Genomic DNA, 26,754 nt, shown 5'->3' on the forward strand with positions numbered 1-26,754 from the left:
TCATGCCTCCACCTCAGCTTCGCTGCTGGCAGCTTATCTCCCCCCACAGCCTCGCGCTCCCAGCACGCACAGCACCTCTCTCGCTAGTAGAGCCCATCTCAAAGCAAGGCAGAGACGAGAGAGAGCAGCCAGGTTCTCCTCACTGCAGAGCTCCTCTCCGCCCGTGTCAGCGCCCGCACGCGAGCCAGGCTCCAGCCTTCCACCGCTTTACCTTGGAGAGAAACTGCCGAGTGAAATACAGCTCCACCGCCAATTCAGACAGACTGTGGTGCTGAGCTAGATGTTGAAATAAAGTTTAGATTAAAAAAAAAAGAGAGAGCGGTTCAGCTTAAGAAGAAGGGAGGAAAAAGAACAACAGAAAGACTGACCCCGGGATAACAAACAGACAGTATGCAACGCAATTAAATCCGTGAGCTAAACGCGTGGTGTTTCTACCCCTGCAAATCAGAGCGAGACAAGGTGTCCGAGAGTTATCCTGTCACAGCAGTGGTTTGACACGTGCCAGATCTGAGGAGACGCGATCCTCTAAGCAGACAGAGAAACGGCATCTCCACGCTGCGGGCAGGACGAGCAGTGCCTGCACATGTGCCTGTGCGTGTGCACCCACGAGCACGCGTGGGAGAGACTGCGCGGGGAAGAACCGGCGCGTGGGAGCGGGAGGGGAGAAACACGCGTAACGCAGCCACACTTACAGCCTTTGGCTTGAAGGGAGGCTGGATCTCCTTGCGCTCCAGCTTATCCCAGTCGATGTAGCGGAAGAACGCGTGCTCCTTGATGTCCCGCTCCCCTTCCGGGCCACATCCCAGTCGCTTGGCAGGGTGCTTGGTCATCAGCTTGGGGAGAGGAAGAGAAGAAACAGTCACTCACAGAGTGGCCAACTCCTTCCCAAAATGTCCACTCTGAGAAGTCCCCGGGGTGCTGCGATGCCCGGCTGGGCAGCCTGCTCCACGCGGCCACTGCCCCGGGACGCCCCGCATCAGTCCCCGGACCCCAAGAGGGGCTCCCATCTCCTCTCCCAGCTTTTGGTGCTCAAAGCAAAGGACAGAGGGAGAAGCCGGAGCAGCTCCAGGGACAGGGAAGGTTGACAATGGCTTACGACAGGAGACTAAGCAGATTGCAGGGACATGAGCACTGGGTGGGATGAGCACATCCCCTTTTCCTCTGGGAATGAAATTGGTTCACCAAGAAATAATGTCAGGGTGCTGGCAGACCCCCCTGCACCGTTGCAGTCTCACCAGACTGCTACAACAGGGGAGCAGGATGTGTGCAAAGCTGCTTAGCAGTCCCCTTGCTTGGTAGCAAATTCTTAGCATCTGCGTAACTAGTTTTAAAGGCCACTGCCCAGTTAAGGCGAACAATCTGCCCTCAAAAACTTCCACTAGCCCTAGAAGCAGAACCCCCACTTCTCCGGAGCCGTGGCAGCACAGACAAGAGGCATATTTCTAACGAAAGAGTCAGTTTGGAGGAAAAAAGCACAAACAGTCCGTTAACGTTGTTTATAACCCAAACTCCGCCTCTTCACTGGCTCAATAAGAAAAGTGAAATGGGCCACGGGAATTAAGGGTGGCTGCACAAACATTAATATCCTGGGGGCATTGTTTGAGCTGTGTTCGGAGATCAGATGGAGATTCCAGAGATTTGCAAGACGTTGATAAGCACGGAGAACATGAGCCGGGCACCTGCAACAAAAGGACTACTTTATTAAAAGCAGGGCAGTTAGAACTGATCCCAGAGCTGTGCAGAGGTTGCAGCAAGCCTGACTCCATCTCTTGGGGCTGTGGGTCTGCAAAAGACCCCCGCTGCCCTCCCGCGAGCCCCCGGGAGGGACAGGGCACCCGCGGCTCTGCCGGAGGTCAGCCGGAGAGCCGAGAAACCTCCCCACCCTTCTGTTGAGACTAATCCACCCCCGAAAGAAAAGGTTTTTATAAGCAAGCATCTTCTGACAAAAATAAACACATCAGCCCACGCCCGCGGGCGGCTGGCAGCCCGCCGTGCCACGGGGAGCTAATGAGCCCCACCAGGTCCCGCGTCCGGGCAGAGCTCCTCTCCCCGAGATGTGAAGTGTTTTGACGCAGGTCAGCCCTGCCATCCACGATCGCGCAAAACAAACTTGCTCAGGGAAGTAATGCTACAGCAGGGAGCTGAAAGCAAGGAAAAGCCGGCAAAAAAAAACCACCACGAAAAGAAAAAAAACCCAACAAACGTGAAGTAAGAGTGGATCCGCTAACCGCTCTGCTAGCAAATAGCACTACATCCATGGCCAGCCGGCTGCGGAGGCAACCTGCCGCTGAAAGACTGATGGAGCGAGGCTTCCTTGAACCAGCATCACCCCCAGGAAAGCCCATCTGCAAAGAGCAAGGGCCCACCAGCCTTCGCAAGCTGGACAAGTGATTTTCCAGCTGGTGGGACCTGCCTCTGCTCAGGGCAAGGATGTGACTGGCATCAGCATCAGCCTTGCAGAGCCCGTCCCCGTGCGAGGAGATGCGCTGGAGCCGCTGCCGGCGGGCTGGAGAGGGCGGGCCCCGGGGGGTCCAGGTGGCAGCAACAACAAAAGCAAGATTTTTTCCTAACTCGTGTTTTACTTTTTTCTGTAAAGAATACAGTTTCCCTCGGTATTGCAGCACGCAGCCCTTTATAAAGAAAAACCCAAGCAAATCCCAGTGTAAGAAGCCTGGCAAGGTGTTGGTGTCTTGGTCTCTTGAAGGAGCGTGGCAGCAGCACGGACAAGCAGGTGGGGCTGGATCCAGCACCGCTGTCCCCTGCCCGGAGAGGGGAGCGGTGCCACCGGGTGCTGCTGGCAGCGCGGGCAGGTGGCCCTGGCAGCAGGGAGCCCCACCGCAGGCTCACGGTCCGGTCCTCTCGCTGCCAAGGCAGCGCAGCGAGGTGGGCGCCCCGCCAGTCCCTCGGTGCTGCCGGGCAGCGTTCACATCACCCTCGGCACACGGACAGGCGTCGGTCCACTCCGGCCGTGGTCCATCCACCCTGGCAAAGCCGTGCCCCGCTGAACCTCACCGTCCCTCGGCTTTCACTACGTCCACTTTAAGCTGACTCGGGTTCAGCTAACAAAAGGATCTTTGCATCTCCTCGGCGGGCTCCAGACAGCATCCTGACAATTCAATCAGGTCCTGCTTAGCTGTGCTAAAGCGGGAGAATAAAAAGCATCCTGTGACTCGATAAGGTTTTCCTAAAGCAAGTCCCCGGCAACAATGTGAGAGCCTGACATGTGCTAATAAACTGATTTCGTGATTTGGCTGTTGCGTCAAATAGCTTGGTTTGCATTCAGTAAACAGAAGAAATCTGTTCGTGGGTCCTTGCTCTTAAGTGCTGATCCTGAACACGCTGGCACACCTCTAGCTTTTACTGCCAGAGATCATTTGGGGCAAGGAGGGAAAGCAGGTCTGTGTCTGCAGGATCCGTGCCTCTGTCGACACTGAAGCTCACAGACACCTGTGCATAAAATTCAGCTGCGAAAGCACCTGACAGTGCGAGCGGGACAGACGTGGGGTCACTCAGCTGCAAAGGAGGCGTTAGCAAGGGGGTAGGCTGCAGCCCCATGGAGGCTTCGAAGGTCGGCGGTGCTGGTGGGCAGGCGGCTCGCTGCCCCGTCCCCACGCACCCTGGTCCGCTTCCCGGCTCCGGCTCCCTCCCGGAGGGCAGCAAAGCTGCCGAGGCTGCGCCGTGCCGGGGCTCTCCCCAAGCAGACTCTCCCCTGCGGGAAAGTCCGATTCCCCCAGGTGCACCCAGTGAAAACACCTACAGCTCTGCTCGCATCTGCTGAACCTCAGCCTCCGCGCTGCCCTGCAGACGGTTCCTACACACGCCCCGCTAAATCCAGTCTGTGCTCTTTTCCTAATTAGCTTTTCCAGCCAGAGCCCAGGTTCGTACCTGCTGCCTTGTGCTGGACGTGGTCCTACACAGACCCGCCCCCAAGTCGAAGTGCCGTGGTTAAACCCCAGGCTCCTCAGCGGAACACCAATGCACACCGAATTCAGAGCAGCTCGGCCGATTAATGAATTGTAAAAGATTTTCTACTTCACGTACCTGCCTGTAAAGCTGAACAGAGCTGTATTACAGTGCAGTTATTCAGTATTTTCGATATACACATCCAGAAATTACATTTTCTTGTTTTCCTATTGTGCTTTTATGCATGTGAGCATGAAGGCACCATCTGTTATTGATATATAGGACCCTATAAACATGCAGACTAATTCTCCTGGTTTACATAGGATAATCATTTAGCTTTGTTTGTATTAAATAGGAACAGTTGATTTAATCTCCACACTAATGCAGTGAAAACCCTTCAGGCTTCTGCAGATAAGGAAGGATGCTTTACACCAGATCACCTGTAATGGTACATCTGATGTTTGCAGCTCAGATATGGGAAAGTCCAAGTCCGGACTCAACTGCTTTGCTAAACTGCAGCTTGATCTTCCGTCCCCGGAAGGCAAGCGGAGGCCGCGTGTTCACAGGCTTCATTTAACAGCGGCACATTTTGCACCGAGAGGTGAAGCTGCTCCAGATGATCTTTGTCCATGTTTGATGAGACCACACGGCTTACGGGCAGCAGCCACCACAGCGACCTTCCTGTCAGGCACCGGTCCCTCCGCCGTCCCGGCACACAGCCGGGGCACACTTCTGCGCGGCACAGCCGTGCCACCGCGGCAGCACATCCCGGCCCCATCCCAACCGCAGCCCGGTGTTTCAGCCGGAGTCAGAGGCAGCAAACCCCTCTGCACCCAGCAGCGCTCGCCATGCGCCGCCCCAAAACGCTCCCACCTTCCAGCCGCCCTTTTCCTACCCACGGCCACCGAGACACGGGCACACCCGCACCTCCCAGAGGGCTGCAGCGCGGCGCTCGGCAGCTATTATGTGCTTTCCTCAGGCAGCACCATCAGTGGGAACACCACCCAAAACTCCTGTAAACTTTACTGCGGAAAACATGCCATTTTATGCCGTTGCTACCAGGGAGAGATTAAAGAGGGAGCTTATATTCGCAGGCAATCTGTTCACCTGGAAAGGGCTGCTGTGCTCAGGCACAGTCAAACCCCTCCATATGGGATGGAAAACGGCTGATGGTTTGCGCCAGTGCCCGTGTGCACGCACATGCAGCCGCTCCACGGCTCTGAAACGGGAGCCTGGCTCCGGATAACCAACCCAGAACTCAAGAGAGCAAAGCTAAGCTACTTGCATCACAGCAACAGCAGCTCTGACATCAGCCTTCAGAAAAAATCCCAAGTCGACAGCAGAGGAGGGCAATGCTCCATTTGATCTGCTAATTGATTCTGACCGTCGAGTCAAGGAGCTGTGTTCTGGTTAACTCTCTGTCTTGCTTCCCAGCCAACTATCTCTGATTAACGCTTGTTTCTTGGCTCGGGCCGATACAAGGCTTTCAGGATCAAATGCTTTTCATCTCTGAGCTGTGCAACAGTAAATGATGACTGGCACCGGCATGCTGGAGTGAAACCGCGTGGGAACAACAAAATTGTTTTGGAGAGCATGGCAGTGAAATACCAAACCCTCCACATTTAAGAGCAGAGGCTTCTCCAAGTGCTTGTTCCCTGGGCTGATACAAGGCTGCTTTTGTGCCCTCCGGGAAGACTGACCACGTACCAATGCAACAGCACGGCATTAAGATGTATTTCGCTGCATTCTAGGGGAAAACGTAAACACTTGGTTTCCCACTAACTGACGGTTCATAAATAGTGCACATATTTTTAATTAAACTTTCTGGTGTAGCAGTTTGGTGGTGGCAAAGAATGTCAGGAATTTTTGTGCACTTGCCTGAAACAACAGTTGTAGAAAGGGAACCACCACTTTGCTGCAAAAAATACAGGACTTTGTAAAGAACCAAGCTCTCTATGCATGGCTACATGTCCTCCCATGCAGCCTCACATTTCCAAAAGTGAGAAAAGCCATTACGGCTGCACCCAGCAGACGTTTCAGTCATGGTCTCTTCTCGTCTATTTACAGCATTCACATTTTGAGTGATGCAACAGCAAACAAAGCCGACAGTGAGATCCATCCCTGTTCCAGCCTCCGCTCCCTCGCAAGCGCCATTCCCTCGGGCACCGTGGGGATAACTGTTCAGCATCACCAAGCATCTTCCCTCCCTCCTGCCGGGCCAGGAGCACAGTGGACTTTCCCCTTATGCCCCAATCAAAGCAGCAAGAGGAGAGAGGATGAGAAAGTTTGTGGACGCTCCCCCTTCGATCACCAGCGTGGTTTCTGAATTAAGGACTCGATTTTACTACGTTCTGCTGAAGGTGAGTGCCCGGTGGTCCGGAGAGCATCCCCTCCCTGCGCCCTGCTCCAGGCGGGGAACTCCTGCAGCAGCTTTTCCCCACGGGACGAGCGAATGCTCCTCTTTAACACCGGCTCTGAATCCTGGCAACACCGGAAAGAGGCTTTGAAATGCCGCAGTGGGAGCGCTAAGCGCGAGATGTGTCATTTGTAGATAGAAACACTATTTTGAGATATAGAACATTCAGATATTTTAAATATTAAGTATTAAAAGCAAACATTTTTTAAGTTCCTACACAAACACATATTTATAGCACTGTTTGACACCGGCTGGCTGAGATGAGGCTCAGTCCTGAGCGATAACCACAGGCATAGCTTCAGGACCCAGTCAGCCTTCATTCGTCACAACCCAAATGAATCCAGACTGCTTTTAAGTCTTGCCGAGGCTCAGTCCACAGAGAGCTCAGGACACTGGGCAACGCAGAGCTTCACTGCAATTTAAGAGCTATGATAATAACCCAGCCGAGACGCACGCAGCGCTGACCTTCGGGTGCCCCTAAAGGGCGACTCACCAGAGCTAAATGGAAACCTCTGCAGGATGAAGGCTTTGCATCTGATCTTAGGGAAACTATTTAGAAATCACATTCATTTTCTCTAGGCATCATTCTTCTTTCAGGCAAAGACGCATAAAGCTCCCCTGTTGTCACCGAACGGGGAGGAGGGTCTCGGGGCAGATGCCCTCAACTCCCACATCCCACCCAACACTCTGATTTTCTCCTGCCCTTCACCTGAGCAAAGACAGACCAGCCCTCAAGTCTTACCGTGTTTCTGCTCAGTCTGGCGTAACAGCACAGAAAGGATCTAGGCGTTACTTTTAATGGTTTTCAGTACGTATACATGAAGCAGCACAAGTTGTGGTTCTCAGAGCAGAGAGCACGGGCACCGGGACACGACTGAGTTTTGCCAGATTGCCCTTGTGCCGGGAACCTGCAGCCCGGACCAGGGCAAGGGGGGCAAGGGGGGGCAAGGAAGGCAAGGAGCACCAAGGAGGGCCAAGGAGCGCCAAGGAGGGCCAAGGAGCGCCAAGGAGGGGCTTGGGGCCCCCGCGCCTGTAGGACTGCCGGAGGTGCACAGACAGCACTGTGCCCACCAGCTGCACCTCTCCCGCCTCCCAGAAATCGAAGGCCAGCCCTTACCCCTTTGCAGATTGCCACTGCCTCCTTGGACATGGACTTGGGGTAGGCTACGTTGTGCTCCATGATGGACTGGAAGAGCTCGTCTTCATCTTCTCCCTCAAAGGGAGCCTAGAGCAAAGCAAACAGAGGTTCAGTGGCATTTCTTGGTCTTTGAGCTTCCGTTTGCTGCTGTGATCCTCAGCCATGAAACCAGCCCCGGCTGCGCCGCGCGGTGACTCGTGTCTCAGCCCCACAGTCCCTGGGGCTGCATCCACGGCTTCGTCTCCAGCACCGAGGAGATGGCCTCCTGCCGTGTGCCAGCGACAAAACAAATTACACGTCAGCATATGCTCACAACAGAATTTAACACAGTCCCATAGGAATCAATTAAAATTCAATTACCTGGCCAGCTAACATTTCATAGAGCAGGACTCCAAATGCCCACCAATCCACAGACTTCCCATAGGGCTGATAAGCAATTATCTGAAAACAACACAAACAGCAGGATTACACTCCCAATTTTAACCTGTTGGCACAATGCAAACTAATTTCAAGCTGTAGTCCAGGTCAAAAGGACAAGGTTATTTACCGAGACACCAGTCCCTGAATGGTGGGAAATTGCAATTATAAACAGAACGCATGATAGGCAAAGGGTTCAGTAACTTTAAAAAATCATCAGCCTTCAGATGTGCACTAAATATTAGGAAAACCCAGAATACTCGCTGTGATTTCAGACAGATTCATTCTGATTCAGCTGAAACTCTAGCATCTTTGTTGTGCTCTTGCAGACTCATCGCAGCCAGGCGCGGTGGCGCAGGAGCAGCAGCCGCTCTTGCTTACCCGTGATGCACTTTGGGATTTTTTCCGCTGACTTCAGTGCAGTTGGTTTGAAATCAGAACACAGAGTTTGCCCCTCCGTGGATGGTACGTGGCCCTTTAAACCAGACTTGCAGCATGTGGGTGGTCAAACCCCTCTGGGTTCCAGGCTGCCAGTTTGCTTTCTGTTATTTATTGCAGAACATTCCTTACAAAATAACCTAATATCCAACAGCCCTACCCTTACCTGAGCAATGTGGTTGTTCTGGAGTTCAGACCTAACTGGGGTTTGTTTTTTTTCTTTAAATTTAAAAATATCAACATTTATTTTGGATAAGGCACCAAAACATGAATTTTTGTATTTTTCCATGATTTACTCTGCAAAATCTGAAACACCCCAAATTTCATAATCATACGGCCCTGCAGCAAAGCCACCCTTCAGCACGGGGGTCCCTCCGCCCTCCCGCACGCCGGCGGGAGGCTGCGGCCAGACCCGAGAGGAGCGGTGACAGGGCCGACCCAGGGACCGCAGAAGGAGCCGGGCTCCCGCAGGCACCTTTCTGCTTTGAAGGGTCTTTCAAGCTCCGGTTTATTGGCTGGGTTGCTGCTGCTGGGCGTCGTTTCAGCGTTTGGGGTTTGACAGGCCTTGGGCTTTGCCATCTGTTACCTAACGCAAAACAATTACACAATTTATTCATCCTAATTACAGAATTCTATTCTGCAAAGATCCCTATACTGAAGCACAAATGCAAATCGCATGCTAATCACAGGAGAATGTACACAGCAATCCGGCCCCAGCTCCTGCCGTCGCGGCCCCTGCTCCCGAGCAAGGCTCCGGCCCCGCGGCTCCGTGGCTGCGGGCAATGCCTGCACCCTCAGGGGTCCTCATGTTCAGCTGCCCCTCTCCTTGCAAAAGACCTCCGCAGCATCCAGCGCCGTCCGACCAGGAGGTACGTCAAGATGCAGGTCAGGTGCGGCCACCCCACCTAAGAAAAGACGAGTTCCGTCCTGTGAAAGCATCGGCACCAAGGCAAGGTTAGAGAGCAAGACTGATGCCAGTCTTCTCTTCTGTGGAGTCCCGGTCCAGCCACGTCTCCAGCCGCGGTGACACGACTCCGAGTGCCCTGACAGTGTCCTGCGGTCAGGCCGGGTGTGGGTGACCCTTCCTGCTGAGATCAGACGTTGAGTTTCAGCTCTGAAATTCCTCGACCGAGCGCACTTGAAGTTCGTCCCACTTCTTTTTTAGATGATTTACGAGTGTTCTGGGAAATTTAGGTGTGAACCGTTCATGCCATAAAGGCCTTTGAAAGGAAAGAGTACCTAGAAGAAATCCTTGCAGAAAAGCAGCCTCTGTAAATGGAAGTCGCCGACTGCACATAGGGAAGGTCAAAACACAACAGCCGAAGAACACGTTTTGTTCAGAGATTATACACGTGGGGTCATTTGCACTCAGTACCAGTCACCTTGGCACGCAGAGCTGTGTCTTAGAACAGAAAAAGCCCTAAAAATGGGTCAAGCAAATCACAGGACACTTTTACCCTGAAGACATGTTGGCTTGAGCACACTGCAGCTTCCTAACGGGAGGAAGCACGGTCCAGCAGAAGGGCCCCGGAGCGGAGCTCCACGCGGGGACCCCGGCTCTGCCGCGGGCTCGGCCGCGCAGCAGGAGAGCACGCCAGAACTGTATACCCCCTACTTCTGTTTACAGAGCAGGGGATGTGTATATTCACCCTGAGACCCACTGGTAGCAGGCTTTAACACCGTTCCAGGGTGCTGTAGTGATCTGCACCCTGATTTTCCATCTTCTGGTTTTCTTTTGGGGAAAAAAAAAAAATTAGAGCAAGCAGAAGAAAATGAAGAGTTTAAGTGATAATGCTCAGGCAGATACCAAGAGAACCGGTCATTTGGCCTGCTTTGAAAGAGTATTAATCACACACAGCAACTGAGCTGTGTACCAACAGGACACCAGTATTAATCTTGTTAGGACGAGGATATGTAATACACATTTGAATGAGTAATTAAGACCCTCTCAGGCTGCAGCAAAACACAATGTAGTTTAGCATAGAAGTGCATCTATGTCCTAGGCAAAGAGAATCGCTTTCTCTAAAATATTTAAATGAATAAATATTAATCTCATCATTGAAAATTCAGCAGAGTGAGAAGATTTTAGAGGGATACTTTTATGTTAAGGGAACAGGCATTTGGGAATAATTACCTACCTGAATTTCACGAGTCTGACATTAAATTGCGCCCATACAGCACTTCATGTAAGTGTCATATGTGACTCCATCACATAAGTAATAACCAAATACAAAATAATTTTGGCGTGACCTAGAGCTGTAGGTAGGGAGCCTCTCCTCATCAGGCACGCAGCCCTCGCTTGCAAGTAGCAAGCTGGAGAGATCTAAAGATTTCCACTTCACATGGAAGCACCATCCACTGATAATTCCGTTCTTCCCCACCGGTCGCATTGTGCTGGAAGCGGCTGTCACACGCAGCGAGGGGCAAAGCCGAGCTCCTGGGCTCATCTTTTCCAGGAGCAAGGAAGCGCGCGAGGAGCAGCCCTTGGTGGGTTTGCGTGCGCCAAGGATCAGACAGACATGGGAACGCCAGCAGCACAGACACGGGAACGACACCCAGAGAGGGAAAACACTGCAGGGAGACCAGCACGGAGGATTTTCTGTACTTTGAGGCAGAAGCGGGGCATGCAGCCAAACAGAGAGGCAGATCCAGCATCACTGCCTCCTTGAAGGTAGCTGTAGCCTTTGGGGGGACGGACAGTGTTGAGGGGATGAACTTTCCAGGCTGACAGTGAATTCATTAATGTCCCTGTTTCTCTCAGAAAGCTGCCCAAAGCAAAGTCACCCCATGGAAAAGGGCATCAGGCAGGCTGCCAAAACATGTATGGAGCATCTACCGCCCTTCTGCATCCCCTACCTCAGGCGCAATGTAGTCTGGAGTGCCGCAGAAGGTCTTGGTAGTCACCCCGTCCCAGATGTTCTCCTTGCACATGCCAAAGTCTGCGATCTTTATGTGCCCCTCGCTATCCAGCATCACGTTGTCCAGCTTCAGGTCTCTACAAAGAGAAAGCAAAACAATGACACAAAAGAGCACCTGTGAAGCCACCCAGCAAAGACACAAGTCTCCTGACTCCAGGTGCTCACCAGTGAGTCAGCTCTGGCTTCGCCTCACACCCAGACTCTTTGTAGGATAATGTTTGGGGAAATGAGTAAAAGTAAGTCAGAGATCTGTCAGGACGAAGTGTTTATTTTACTTTTAACCCACAGGAACACCATGCTGGGCAAATCACTTTTAAGTGTATGACGGAAAATGCTCTCATCTAGCAGGGAGACAGGTTTAATAGTTTTTTTTTTTTTGCACCTATGAAAATCAAAGTATACTTACAGCTCACCAGCAATGAAGAAGTACCTACTCAGCAGAAGTCCCTGCATCACCTATGCTATGCTCCCCCACGAAAATACAAATCAACCGCGTTTCTCTCTGATCCTCGTCCACAGAGTATCTGTTAGTTATATCCAACCCTGCAGGAGCTTTGCTCAAATTGTGGAGACGGTTTCAGCTCTAGAGCTCCCGATCCAACTCCCAGCCCTGACCGGCCCCTCCCGAGGTGGGTGCTCCAGCCTGAAGGACAGTTTTGCAGCAAACACTCAGTATTTCAGGTGCCATTTAGACGTTACCAGCCATGTAAGCACCATGCAGTTCTGTGATCCGTGCCATTCCTGGCTTATGCTCTGTACAGTAAAGCATTACTCAAAGGTCTCCATTTCAATATCGGAGCAAGACTACCCTTGCCCGAGGGCGACATTAAGTGACAAGGCAGGTGACAGGGCGGCAGGCTGGTGCAGGCACAAGCTGTGCCCTGCCCACCGGTCGGCTCGGCCAGCCCGGTCCCTGCAGCTCTGCCCAGCTGCACCCCTCGTCTGCAGGTGAGGAGCAAGCGCACGTCGCTGGCGCGAAGGGCACACCGTGTCTGCGTGAGCCCTCTTCTTAGAGACCCCTGGCTGAGATACCCCTGGGGCTGCACGGTGCATGAGGCTTAGCTCTGTGAAGTAAGAGCCCAATAGAAGGGACTGCATAATTCACAACTTCTTGCTGTGTTTTAAGACTGTTTTTTCCAGTTATTGCATCAGTGCTTAGAACCCTGATGGGCCAAAGGCAGACGGACACCAGCCTGGATTTGGATTCGGAGGAAGGAAGGAAGAAGGGGCGCTGGGGACCAGCAGACCTAGAATCTCTCTGTAGCGGCTGATGGCAAAAAACATCCCTCACGTCAGGTTTGCTCCACTTCTTTCATCTTTGGAACAGTCTTCAGCATCTCATAACTTCAGTAGCACAGCTGGCATTTCTTTTCGCAAAGCAGTTAATGGTATCTGACACTCATTAGGATGCTCTGCTCTACCTTGGGCTCTGGGAATACTCCCGAGCGGGGAAGAGCAGCAGTACACTAGTTTCAGTGCTCAACCAGCAGCCTCAGAGCCCGGTCCAGCACTTGGCAGTAACCTAGCTAACGCTGGATGCTATAATCACATCGTGAACGGAAAAGAATTTTTAGCGTCTGAACCAGAAGTGACAGACTTGCACTGCAGATCTCGGAATAAGCCATTCATAAGCACTTACTCCAGTGTTAATGGTAAGAAAACAGTGCCCTGCAGCAAAATACATGGCTCAGAATCGGTCCATGCTGCCAGTGAGCATTTGTGTCATATGGAGAGAAACGCATGAAACAGAGGCAAGAGAGGAATCAAAGCTGCCTTCCTATAAAACGGGGACAAAGACAAGAGCCTTCTCAAAAACCAGCGATGCTACGAGGCTCCCAGCTCTGTTTCGGGTGTGCATACTCGACGGGCAGCTGCCAGGCCCCATCTGTGGCACTAGAAGGGAGGAGAGCCCCACGGGCGGTCGCTGCGTGGCAGAGCCGGCAGCGGGGCTGCAGGAGCCCGGCAGAGCATCGCGGTGGTTCCGCCGCTCTGGCTGGAGTTCTCGGGGGAAGAGAGGAAGGAGGAACTTGCTCACCTACCGATAAATGATGCCTTTGCTCTGCAGGAAGAAGAGGCCGATGGCTATTTCTGCTGCGTAGAATCTGAAATGAAAGATTTAAAAGGAAGACCGATAATTAAAGGAGATGAATCAAAATGAAAACCTTTCACATCCAATCGCACTAAACAAAACGCATTGGGCATACATGACCAAAGGATGAAGACAGCCACAGCATAAAAATACCAGACAAGTATCACATAAGAATGAGACGACCCACCCTCCGCTCGTATCGGGCAGAGATGTGATCGGGTTGCTGTGGGCTAGCAGGGGGCTGTCACTTCTCGTTACACAAATTCTCATTAAGCAAGAGCTGGGATCTACGGCTGTTCGTTACTGTGTGCTGGCAATGCGGCTTGAAAAGTTATCTGTCATCTCGGGGAGGCCGAGGAGATAACAGGCACTGCCACTGCTTTCTTTAAAGAATATTCTGGGTCCTGGAGGACTCTGCCAGAGTGCAAAACACAGGTTCAAACCCCTCCGGGCTCTGCTCACTGTTTGTGGTCTTTATTTAAGCATATGAAGGCTTTCACGAGCACATTCTGCTCTGCCCAGATTACAGGAAGCAGGAGCCAAAAGCCACCCGTTCACACTCGGGTTGCAACCCCAGTAGAGGAGCCAAAGACCCAATGTCCCTCTCATATGCTGGGGAAGGGCAGGGGCAGAGCAGAGGCGTGCTGGCAGCACAGCGGCTGGGAGCTCACCGGCTGCTGCCGGTGTGTCCCAGGAAGCCTCCAAACCTCCCCGCCTGGTGCTTTTATGGTTTATTATTTACTTATCAACAAGTGCCATGTATCCCAAGGATGATCTGGAGGCACCAGCATCCTTGGCACCAGGCAAAGAACCATCTTGCATCTTTCGATTCCTGCTGCCCTTCCTTTCTGGCCAGGACTCGTGCCACAAAAGCCTGTGCCTTGGACTATATGTCCAGCTACATGACAAGGGGACATCAAATACCTACCCTGAAGGTGCCAAACTAGGACTACTGAACTTACACAGCGTGTGGCTCCTTAAACCTCCCAACCTGCTGGATCTGGTACATTAAGTCCCCACCATTCACGTATTCCATCACAAAATACAAGCGATCCTAAAGAAAAAAAGCAAACAATTAGCAGCAGAATTATTAGAGCAGGGAATCTGCAGGGGTCAGAAGTAAGGACCAAGGCAACCGACAGCTCCAGTCTACATTTTTCATGGCAATACAATTATCACCATTGCCCTCCCCACGGGGTGCAGGTGGAGCTCGTGTTGATACAGAGCCTGTAAGACAGATGTACTAATTCCTTTCCAATGCTCTGCTCTGGGGTTAAGCTCTGCACCTTTGCAGATAGATCCGATGGAGAAGGCAAGTGGAGGAACTCCTAAAACAGAGGTTTTTCTCTTCCCATTAATAAATTTGCTCTCACTCTTCACTGAGCCCATTTTGTGGGGTGTTTGATCAGACAGCTCCTTGCTGCTATTTCCCCAGGCACTGCACGGCTTCAGTTAGAGACGTGAGCGGTTCCGATGGGGACCAGCCTCCCTGCGCAGGCAGTGACCGCTGCGATTCGGCCCGGCGCCAGGAGGACGTGCGACATTCCCAAGTAAGCTTCTGAAGCGATGTGTGTTTCTCTGGCCCGCGCTGTCCCCAGGGAGAGCCAAGCCGCGTGCAGGGGCAGGCTCCGGCTTGCACCGTGCGCTGCCCTGGGGCCGCTGGCCAGGGGGCTGCACGCACAGCACCGCTCCTGCGTTCGCTGCTAGCGTTAGTCCTGCTACATTTAAGCCCAGTCCTCTAAACATTGCTAGAAATTTGAGAAAGCGTGGGCCATTATCAACCCCGAGGAGAGCTACAAGGCAATAAACAAGACCCGAGCGTTCCCACAAAGCTCAGAACTGTGGATTAATAAAACAAAAGCAGCTGGATCTTATCATGCCGCATCTCGAACAGAGCTCTAGCACGAGCCCTGCAACTCCTGGGAGACGCAAGATTTGGGCAAGCGGGAGCTCCGCACCAGCGACACCTTTACCCTGGGGAATCCGTGCCCTTGAAATGCTGCTGTCCTCTGACATTTCACAGCTCTTTTTTTTAACGAGAAGTGGCTGCGAAGAAAATCGTGCAAGACTGCCAAACCCACCAACCTGAACCTGCCAAGAGCGCAGGACGTTTTTGGGGGAGGGAAAAGCGCCGGCTCCGGACCACCGGCGTGCATGCAGGATTGGGACACAGACTGCCGTCCGAGCGGATCTTCCCTGCCAGCAGACATCTGCGCTCCGACCTGTGCGCGTGTCAGTTAGTTATAGACGAGAACAGCAAAGCGCTGCGTAACACCAAGCCTGAGTCACCTTCTTACAATGAGCAACTTTCCGCAGCCTTCAGAAACCAGTCGTGGGGCCTCGATGCACAGGAGCCCAACGACACCCCGGGGCTCGCCCCAGCCCCGCACCACGGCAGGAGACACACAAAGGCTGGAGCACTGCGAGAGCTTCGGGCTGGCAGTATTACACAATAATTCCTAATATTTCCCATTCTTCATTTCCTCCTTAAATAAACCTTGCCCTGCTTTTAAGACAGTAAGGACAAGGAGCCCAGAAGGTACGCAGATATGAGCATTACCATAATAAGGGCTACGGAGTAACTCGGGCAATCAGCTCCTCCACCCGGGGTGGGCGCAGCACAGCCCACCGCGCACAGCCCGCCCTGACAGCGGGGCGGCCTCCGAGGTAATTCAATACGGTACCGAAGGGGCAATCAGGCTATGTAAAACATGTGGCACTGATGGGATAGAGAAGAGATTTCAGCTTATCAGATGACTGGGAATTTCGGAGCACACCCCTCTGTAAATGACTGCCTCTGCCAAGGCATCAATCCAGTTCAGCGATCAGGCAGGCAAAGTCACCTTCAGCAGCCACTGTCACGCTAGTCACCCTGTGAGAGTAACTGGAAAGCAGAGCAATACTGTGCTCCTTCGCAGCTGTTTCCTAAATATATCGATCAGCTTTAAGAAGGAAGAATATCAAAAAGATGGTCTCTTGAAACAGCCAGCTGAGCTCTAAAAGCAGGATTTGAGCTTTCCTCATTTGGGTGGAGAAGAGAATGCTGGTGCTTCAGAGAAGAAAAAACCACACCATGAATAAAGCAGCCAGATGGCTGGCCAGCCTCCAGGCTGGAAGAGAGGGATGGATACGGAAAGCTGCCCTGGCTCTTGTCTATGGCAGAAAAGGACGGGGTCTGGCCAAGTCTGGAGTATCCGAACTCGCTGAGCAACAGCAAGTTACAGAAATGTAAATACCCCCTGCAGAGACTTGCATGGAGCTGGTAGAACACCCCCCCTTCCTTGGGCAGCCAAGACACAACTCCCCGCGCTCCTCCCAATGCCCTCCTCCTAATTAACCACTCCTTGGGCCCTTCTCCTGCCTGACTCCGCGCTGCCAGCACGAGTCAGAGCCAGGACAACAGCCCAGTCCCCCATCCACCCGTCATCTGTCATTTCTCAGGGTCACTGCTGCTGCTGTGCCCTCTGCTGCTGAGCCCCAGAGGGAAGGGAGGCTGTCGGCGAAGGCATGGCTCACCCGGGGACACCCGGGTCTCCCCCACCCCCCAGGAGCCCAGGCTCTGACCCAGCACCTCTTTGGGGCAGAGCACCCCCGGGTCCCGCACGGGGCTAAGGCTTCTCTCATTGTTCTGGCCCAGGCAGGAGCGCTCTCATTGCTCATCTTCATGTTTTCTTAAAAACGCAGATTTAGGGCTTTCCTCTCTCCCACCAGTGGCTGAACGAAGAGCCCCGGCTGAGAGGCGTGCTGGGGACTGTGCTCCCAGAAATCACAGTGCTTTGTGCCAGCATTTGATAATACACCATGCTATACATTTTGATTACATTACAAATACGATTACTATTAAGCTACTATAGGTCTGCCAGGAATAATCCTGCGCTGACTCACTTCAGATGCCAGAGAGATGCTGTGTGAAATAGCTTCTCCTGCCACATTTTGATTACTGTGCTGCAAAGCTGGTCCGCAGGCTTTAAATACACTGAATGTGTTTGGTAAATGAAATTTCTGGGATAATATTAAAATGTAATCCTCCTGGATAGCATTGTCATCGTTCTAAAGGACTCTGCTGAGTCCCTCTCCCTGCTCCCGCTGACATGTACCTGGACGTTTTCATTCACAGGCTGCTCGACGGCTGGGCAGAGATCGCTTTAAAGGTCCCCTGTCCCCTTCCCCACGCCCCCTCCCCGCTTCTCATTTGTACAAACTCAATCGCATCCCCATTTCAAACAGAATTTCCTGCGGTTTGTATTGGGTGTCACTCTCTACTCAGGTTTTTGACCACAAGAATGAATCCTGAGGCAGAGCGCAGCACTTTGCTACCGAATCATAACGGACACGACGGGCGGGAGGGCCACCTGAGGGGCTGGAAATCTCGTCTAACACCATCAACAGCTCCCTGATGAAAAAATCTCAGGGGTGCAGATATTGTACATTACAGCCTCCGGTTTAACACACAAACACGTTTTGTTCACGGAGGCATTTTTGCAAACAAATTGGACAAGTTGTGAGGTTGCCAAGGCAGAAAATACATGGCCGCTTTTGCAAGTGTAGCGATGTATATCCAGAAAAGAAACACGAATAAAAGCAAAGGCACGTTTCGAGAAGCTAAAATAGGTGACCAGGGCAGAAGTCCCTATGGCTCCATCCACACAGCTCCTGGGCGCCCCGCAGCCGCCCCGAAAGGCACTGGTGCTGGATAACTGGGGACACTGGGTCTCTAGAAGAGGCTTTCTGCCCACAAACTCACCACTGAAGCCAAGCGACTAAAATCCATTTTGCAAGGTGTCAGACTCCCCCCGCTCAGTGTCCAGGGTCCAGCAGGGTCCCCAGTCCACTCCGCCCTTTCCCCAGGGACAGGCTGCGGCAGCGGCACGTACCATCGTCTGAAAGCAGGAGTGGAGCTGGGTCAGGAACGGAGGCTTCCCGGAGAGAGCCAGGACGCGTTTTTCAACCATCGTGCACTCTACGTCGTCGTCCTGGATAACGACATCCTTCTTCAAGATCTTAACAGCGTAGAGCTCGTCGGTGCCCTTCCTCTCCGCCAGCATCACCTGCGCAAGGGAGAGGACACACGCAGGATGAAGGAAAAGGTGGATCTGCAATGCTTCTAGCTTGCCATGGCCCATAGTTAAAAATAACCGCTTGCTTGTTATCCTGTGACTCCCATTATAGTCCTGAAAAGAGATTCAGGTGCCAAATGATGCAGAAAGCTACCAGGAGTATTTCCAAAATTATTTAGGAACCCTAACAAGTAACACCTCTATTTCCTCGCCACCTAATCACCTCGAGGAACCCAGCCCAAGGGGTTTGCTGATGCCCGAGTCACAGATCACCCTTCATCACCTTTCAGCCCCGAGTCTGGCCCCGGTTCGGCACCCTCGGGGTGCAAGCAGCATCGGGGGAGGGCGTCAAGAGCTTGAACACAGAGTCCGACAAGTTACGAAGTGGTAAAAACCTCAAGTGGAAAAGAGTTAGCATATAGCCAATAGGAAATAAAGCCAGCGAGGTTTTCTCTGCCTCGCGCACCCCCTCCACAGCGCGCAGTGATCAGAACCCAATTACATGCCAATCCATCACCCAGCCGAAGCCCCTCTCATGCAGAAGAATCCATTCACCCTCCCATTTTAAACCAGTTTCACCCATTTGCAGGTTTTTTTATTACAATAAATGGGATGCACTGCTTCTGCGGGTGCAGATTTCCCTCCTTAATCACACCAGCCCCAGTGAGGATCCCCAGACTGATCCATCACGCTCCATCAGCATAAGCTGCTCCTCGGTCTGCCAACAAAATAAACGGACTCTGAAACCACACTTTGCTTTCCATTTTCCCTCCTCACACTCTCTCATCACATTAGGTCTGAGTGCTCGGTGGAAATGAATTGCTTCCCATTTGAAAGAGTCTGCAGAAATCCTCCAGTCACATCAGGAACAGGAGTTTGGAGGTTTTGAAAATAAACTACGAGAAGTCAATATCAATAGGGTGGAAGTGAAATGCATTTCGGACTGTAGCAGACTGGCAAAGGAAACACGAGTGGGTCTCACAGAGGACTTTTGAGACACTAAGGACAGCGGAATTAACCCTCTTGTCAGCCCGAGGCAGATGACACAGGGCCGGAGCCCCGCGCTCCCCGCCGCAAAATGCCCAGGATCCCGCGCAGAGCCCCGAGCCTCCCCGGGGGGCTGGAGCGGGGACAGAGCCTGTCCCGGGGCAGAGCAGCCCCTTTGGGGTTTGGGGAGAGGGCAGCGGTGTGCCAGCCCTGGGGTGGCAAGGCAGGGGACACAGCCCGAGGACTGGGGACAAGGCAGGGGACACAGCCCAAGGGCTGGGGACAAGGCAGGGGACGCAGCCCGAGGGCTGAAGTCTTGGGTGCCCACCCACTTGTTAGGGTGACAGTAACAGTACACTGGGGACGAGTACTTTTTGAAAGCACATGGGGCTCTGGCTCGTTTCAGGCGCTTGGCTGCGGCGCTGGAGAGGCTGGCTGTCCTTGACACGCTGCTTGTCAGGATTAGCCGGGAAAGGCATCGGGGCTCCTCAGCGCCAAGTGCTTTGGAGAAGCCACTGACATTTACATTTTCATCAGCAGGGCCAGGATTGCAGCGGCCACACGCCGCACTCATCTGTCAGCAGAGCTAAAAAGCAGACTGACAGCGTGTCAGCAACTTCAGTAACTGATTTATTTACTCGCTGATGTTTGAAGTGAGTTGAGAACCCGGAGCCCCGAGCAGCTCGGCGTGCTGCTGTGATGCAGCCCAGCAGGTCACAGGCACTGGGACCAGATCTGTGCTTCATCCTTCCCTGCTACCAGCTCCCTGAGGTGTCTTGCAACAGCCCGCTGCACCAAGTCGAGCTCTCCTCGCAGGAGTGCCCACGGGCACGGACAGACGGGTGCCCTGCCCGCAGCCGCGGGACAGGGTGCCAGGGCAGCAGGCACAGCAGCTCCACGTGGAGTCTGCACCTCTGCCCTCTCTTGCGATTCTGCACAAACTGAACCGTTTCAGTTCATCGCCTCCATTTATCTTCACCATTTTTATGTGAGTTGAGATTTACAAGTCACCGTGCGCAGGTGCTAAAAAACAGGGCTGATTTTTAAGCGATAAAAGCAGATGAGCTTTGGCAGCTCAGAGTTGGTGGAAAAGAGAAGTGACCACCCCAAGAACACGGTTTGTGGGAAGATGTAGACTGTCACCTGGGAGTAAGTGGTTTAGCTGCAGTATCGGTTATATGCAGACCTACCTCGCTATCCACAACCCTTTCAGAGAAAAAGTAACTAAACCAGGGATCCTCTGAACCCGGCATCCGCGACTGCCCCGAAGGGACCGCGCCGGGGCCGGGGGGTGGCAGCAGGAGCCCCCTTTGGAAGCAGAGGTTGCAGAGCCAGGCAGGGCTCGGAAAGCATCCTGGTGCTTCTCTAGACATTTTCCTTGGAGGCTCCCAGGGGAGAGAGCGCTGTTGTTGGTAACGGAGCGTGTTTGGGGATAAACGCACCAGGAGGCTTCCCTGGGGGTACACACAGATCAAATGTGAAGGTAAAATCAGCTGCTGGCAAACAGGGTTGGGCTGTAGTAAATAACTCTATAGGGGAGCTGAGCTCTGCCGGGGCGATCGGAGTGTGGCTGCACGGGAGGAAACCCCAGAGAGAGCGGTGGGTGCCACCGAGATGTCAGTGCGCAATTCCCACCCAACCGGGGACGCGGCTACCACCAGCGCGCTCGGTCAGCGCAGTGAGAGGCAGAGGTTGGCTGGTGTGCCACGCTAAATGCAAAAAACTGCTCTAGGGCTTATATGGACTGTGACTGTTTCATGCGGTAGCTTCCCAATGACATGGCAATCCCGAGCAGCTGAGCCAGCCAGCCCTGCTTTACTGAAATGCGAAAGGCAAAAAGGACTTTGCAGCTGCCTAAAAATCAGCTGCACGACACCCACAGCAACGAGGCCGAGTGTGAGAGCGTGTGTCTGGGTGGGTGCAGAGGGATGCTGAAAGCCACTCAGTACTCTGTCTCTCTCTCACATCTGGGCTGGCAGAGCGAGCAGCTCCAGAAGTGCACATCGAGACTAATGCCGTTCAGGATGCTGTAATTACTGTGGATTTGCATATGCAGAAGAGATTGCAGGCTCTGGTCTACAGCCAATCGAGAAAACACCTTCTGCACCCTGAGCGACGGGCACAAAGTCTGCACAAGCCCGCTCTCCAAGCAGGAGACAGGGCTGCTCGCAGCCTGGGGGGCTTACGCGATCCTCTCCGACTCCGTCTCGCTCCGACCCTGTCCGCGGCAGCTCGGCGGTGCGGTGCCAGAGCGACAGCTTGCAGCGTGGAGTCGCAGCCCATCCAGCTGCACAGAGGAGCCTGCTCCAAGCTCGGTGCTCTCGGCGCGCCAAGGGCTGGCTCAGAGCTGGCTCCAGCACGCTGGCACTGCAGTTCCTATGGTGACTGCAGCGAGGGTACAGCAAAGATCTCAGGAGAAGCACAGCCATCGAGGAGCAGGCTTCAGCACGGCTGATAATGACACCGAGAGGAAAGAAAAAGATTGGGACCCCACTGCACTGTAAATACAAAAAGATTCAAACGAGCGGATGCACCCAGCGCAGTCTGGTAACGCCCTGAGCAGAGCTGAGCACAAGATGCACGCTGGCAAAGGAGGGAGCGCGCACCCAAACCTCACCACGTGCCCAGGGGCCAGAGCACAACTCTGCAAGTCAGAGACCGAGTCCCTGCCCGAGCGCACCAACTGCCAGCCCTCCTGCCACGTTTCATACCAAGAGAGGAGAGGAACGCATTTTATAGCTTGAAGATTATCATAGGACATGAAAACTGTCTCCCATTGCACTCTAATCCATAAGCAAAGAGGCAGAAGAATCAGCCCCGCTCAGAAAAACACCATAAAACCCCCAGAAAAGATTGTCAGCTTGATAGCATGACAGATTGATTAGCTGCAAAAATATGAGCAAGCCACATAATTTAACTTCCCTCTATTTATATTACAGCAAAGCAATCCCTGTGGGCTGTGCCAAGTGCTGCCTTCTGCAGTCAGGAACATCTCCCCTCCCTGGCCAGCCCAGCGCGGGACTGTCACCAGCTACAGCGCCCGCGGCCCCGACGGACCCCGCGGCCGGGGCGGGCAGCAGCGGGGGCGGCCCAGGAAGACCCCAGCCCACCAAGGGCACCAAGGGCCGCCCTGCGTCGCGGGGCTGAACACACTGAGCCGGGACCACGCACGCCCGAGCCCCCGTCCCTGAGCTATTTTCCAAACTAGAGCTATTTTCCATCCCCTAAACCTCGATGCCTGGCTCCGTGGGGACCTCCATCTGCCAGCTCACTCTCTGGGAAGTAGACTGTGTTCTTTTTTTTTGGTGCAGAAAAAGCTGATATTTAACTCGATTTATTTCTGTAATATAGAGTATTTGTTTGGGAATGCTCCAGCATAATAACTGGAGACATTTTGATGCTGAATGTAGAGAAAGCAAGTTTATTAAACTCCACCAAGGCCAACACGTAGGTACTCCTGACCCTGGACAGCCGTAGTGGTGGAGAGAGAAAAATACTAAGCAGTAAATCTGAGCTGCTGATGCCAAAGGGTTAATAAGCTTATGCCTGAGACAAAGACTCACTAAACCAGTGTGATTATACTGGAAGAGCTCTCACAGCCTGCTTGAACGGCAGCAGCAGGGACTGGGAGGAGGGAGGCTGGCAGCATACAGCCAAGCACGGGAGCAGGCGGTGCCAGCCCTGGAGAAGGACACCGCTGCCACGGGTGCGACCGGCTGCTCGGCATGCCAAGGGCAGGGAACCTGCCGGGAGCCGAGACCGCAGCGCTGGGCTCCTCTGCCTACCAGCCAAGCGCCGGCACGGCACGGATCTGCGCACCTCTGCCTGGCTCCTTCCAAATCATCCGGCACCTCCCCGCAGGCACACAACCAGCAGGTAGCAAGGCGTCCTCTGCAGCAGGGCCCTGCAGCCGGGCACCCTCCGCCGTGCCACCGCGCTGTCCCCGCGCCAGGGGACGGCAGCGGGATGCCGGGAGGCAGGAGGGGAGCTGCGGGGAGCGCTCGCCGGCGAGGTGCAGGCACACGTGAGGCTGCGGCTGCATCTAACCGTAGAAACCAACGTGCTGTTTTAATAAGCACTAATTAGCATATTTATAACATTCTGTTCCAGGGAACAGTTTCTGTCACACATTCCCTTATATAAGCCATGATGCCGACTGAAGAGTTTGCTAACGTTTCTCAAATTAAAAGAAAGAAAGGGGGGGGAATGACACAGCTACAGAGTTTCCAGATGCCAAGCATAGACTTCAAAAGGCATTAGGTGTTGGGAGGGAGAGAAAAGGGGACGAAAGCGAAGCGGGAAGAGGGGTATGTATACATTACTGAGTGACAGCAGCACGGGCACAACGCCCGGGGCTTTCCCGCTCCCCTACGTTGCCAACCCGCAGCAAAGGTGTAAAACACAGAGTAACGGCAGCCTCCTCCCCGGCGGCATCGCTGGCAGGAGAACCGCAGGCTGATGCTCTGGATGCTGGGCACCATCAGGAACTCCCCGTTCTCCTCCTGCCACAGATGTTTCAGTGGATCTCTAAGCTCTCCACCTCCAGAAAGGGAGCAAACACCCGTCTAGAGAGGCTGGGACCTCCCCGAGCTCAAACGCCAGCAGCAAAAGGCTGGGGAGGGAATGGGAGCTGGCTGTGAAAGGTGGTTCACCCCTTGCGCTCGGCAGGCGATGGGTGAGCATCGCTCCCCTAGCATTCCCTCCTTGCCTCCGCTCCCCGCCCAAGAGAGGTGCCCAAAGGCGGAGCAATATTCCCTGCAATTAAGGCAATTCGCTAACCAGAGTGCTGTCGGGCCATCCACCACACCGGCAAACACCGCACCAGTGCACAGCAACAGCAGCCCACCTCCCTGCCCGCTCCGGGCTGCGAAGCCCGAGCAGCCACCCGAAGACTGAATTTCTAACGGAAATCATGACAAAGTTGGCAAGACCCCAAGAAAAATCAAGGCTCCAAGTCACATAATTACTAGAAGAATGAAATTCTGTTACCACTCGTAACCGGCCTGGAAAGTTAATTAAAATGTTCATGTGTATTTGTAATTATTAGAGAAAAAAAATGGTCAAATAAAAAAGCGCTTTAAAGACCCAGTACACGCTCTGCCTCCCAAAAAAAGTGTCTGATTTTTGTGATCTGATCAGACATCTCAGGTCTTCATCACTTTGACACAGCAGTCCCACAGTCTGGAAGGGAGCCAACGAACTGGGCTCCCATTACCATGACACCAGTGCTCCCAGGCAGAGCACGGACAGACCACACTCGGCCACAGCTCAGAAACGCTAGAAACACGTGTGTTAAATACAGAGAGTGCGAAGGCGTATGTTGTACCGCACCTTCCCAAAGCTTCCTTTTCCCAGCACCATCAGGAAATTGAAATCCGAAAGTTTCATCCGATCTCTGCTCCCGTTGTTGTCGAATTTAGAAATGGCATTTGTTGTCTTCTCATCTGCAGCCTTGGACCCCGTTCCAATCTTGGCTCTCTGCAAAGATGGAGATGGGATGGGGAGAAAAGAGAAAAAAAATCACTGAAAACAGTCTGGAGAAAGGTCATTATAAAACCAGTGAGTGCTCCTGAAATCCCACGCTAACGTGCTCTTTTCCAGCTCAAACCCTACCCTGAGCTACGGGAACCTTTTCTGTAAGCGTGCCAGGGACAGCACCAGGAAGGGCCCTGGAGAAGTTATCAGCCCCAACGCACTGTGCCGTTTGGCTGGTTCCCAGTTAATCTCTGCGAGAGCGACTGGGAACCGCATCTGCCCACTACCCCGTTACCCCTCTCCCCGCAGCAGGACAGGGCAGCGAGCGTGTCCGGGGAGCTGCCCTGGAACATGCTCTAGGTCATCCAAGGTATGGAACAGAGGCTTAAATCAGCTTTTTTTCCTCAAAGCTGGCTTCTGTCTCTCACCTCACCAGAAAAGGACAGGTGAATATAAATATATTAAGGCAAAATAAAGGACTTTTTACCCAGCTCCACCTCCGTTACTATCTGATATTGAAGGGAATCGCACTCCCGCGCCAATTCGGGCTGAATGTAGGAAGGTACAAATCCATTTTGAACAAACCGGAATAGAAAGCACTCCTCCTGCATCCCCAAGCCATCGCGCGAGCTGCTGCAATCACAACTGCTTATTAAGGAGCCTCACAAAACCCCCACGTTTTTAAACACAAATTCCCATCAGTGGCTCGGCACCTCCTCATTGGTCCAGGGGCTATCTAATTTGCTGAACCACAGTTTGTAAAAGCTATCTGACAATTTATTCAGTTTTAATTTTTAGAAATACGCGACAGTGTAAGGCTTGCACTGAGCTCAGTCTAGCATGAAATTCCATTAACCCGATCCCAGCAGTTCAATTTGGCTGCTGCTCGCAGCTCCTCCAGATAGGAGCCTCACAAGTAATCTCCAAGCCTTTGCTGCTGCTAATTGGTTCTTGCAAGGTTCTCCGTGCTGTACAATTCTCCATTCAAGGTCACCTGCAGCACCCACAAACATCTGAAGAACTGCTGCGCTGGAAACGACAGGAATGGTCTCCGGGATTTGCAAACATCAAAAGTGCATACACTGAAAAGGAAACAGCCACCTCTCCCGAAGTACGAGGGTTTTTTCTCGCTGTAATCTTCAGGCTTTAGCAGCGTCCCCAAAAGAAGGGGATACCCAGCCAGAGCATCTTCCTTCAAATCGGCTCAGGTGACAAGCAGCAGAGTCCTTGCTGGTTTGACGCTCGCCCCACCTCTCAACCCCTGACCCTTCACCATGCCCGAAGCCGAAGCCTTCAGCTCTGGCACCGACTGAAGGCTGCTCATTGAACTTGGCCAAAGCGGGATCCGAACGTGGGCGACCGAACAAGAGCAGCCTCTGCGTCTCCACAAAGCCAGCCCTGTGTTGAGTAACTTTGCCTTCCGCAATCCCCACCTCATTGTATTTCAAAGCTATCTCCAAAAGAAACGTGTACTTATCAGCAGGCAAAACAGCCATATTCTGTGCAAGCTTCCTAAATACTCTACCACAGCTGAAAAACAATCTTGTCAGATGAGATTTGACACTAAATTAACCTCTGTGAAAATAAGCTGTAATAAAATTCAAGGGCAATATCACGCTTCCATTAAATGACACCTAAAAGCACACCTCTGCATTTCAGACGAGCCCGTATCCTCCCACACATCCGCAGCCCAGCGGCGCTGGGGTCGGCCACGGGACTCACTGAGACACTGGCCAAAGCCGGGGAAAGGCTCTCAGTCCTGAGCAGAGTGGAAGAGAGCAACACGAAGAGCGGGGAAGGAAGAGGATTTTCATTTGCTTCATCCCAGCAAACTGGCCAGCTTCAGGCACGGCGTTGCCGGCAGCGCCGGCAGACACCCGGGCGAGCACCCGGCACCCAAGCGTGAGAGCGACTTC

At 53.1% G+C, this 26,754-nt stretch overlaps 1 protein-coding gene across 2 annotated transcripts in view; it reads right to left on the minus strand.

Annotated features, from left to right (window-relative positions):
* The window catches only part of PRKCB (protein kinase C beta), a 133,271-nt gene that overhangs the window by 15,281 nt on the left and 91,236 nt on the right, over positions 1-26,754 (minus strand). For both annotated transcript variants that reach the window (XM_059826663.1, XM_059826662.1), the window contains exons 9-16: positions 24,695-24,841; positions 18,194-18,367; positions 14,282-14,373; positions 13,270-13,332; positions 11,169-11,307; positions 7,818-7,898; positions 7,437-7,544; positions 693-833 (exon numbers count right to left, since the gene is read on the minus strand). In XM_059826663.1, the coding sequence (XP_059682646.1) occupies positions 693-833; positions 7,437-7,544; positions 7,818-7,898; positions 11,169-11,307; positions 13,270-13,332; positions 14,282-14,373; positions 18,194-18,367; positions 24,695-24,841 (945 nt within the window). The remainder of the gene's footprint in view (positions 1-692; positions 834-7,436; positions 7,545-7,817; positions 7,899-11,168; positions 11,308-13,269; positions 13,333-14,281; positions 14,374-18,193; positions 18,368-24,694; positions 24,842-26,754) is intronic.

Source organism: Gavia stellata, chromosome 18 (assembly GCF_030936135.1).
Source record: "Gavia stellata isolate bGavSte3 chromosome 18, bGavSte3.hap2, whole genome shotgun sequence".
Taxonomy (NCBI): Eukaryota; Metazoa; Chordata; class Aves; order Gaviiformes; family Gaviidae; genus Gavia; species Gavia stellata.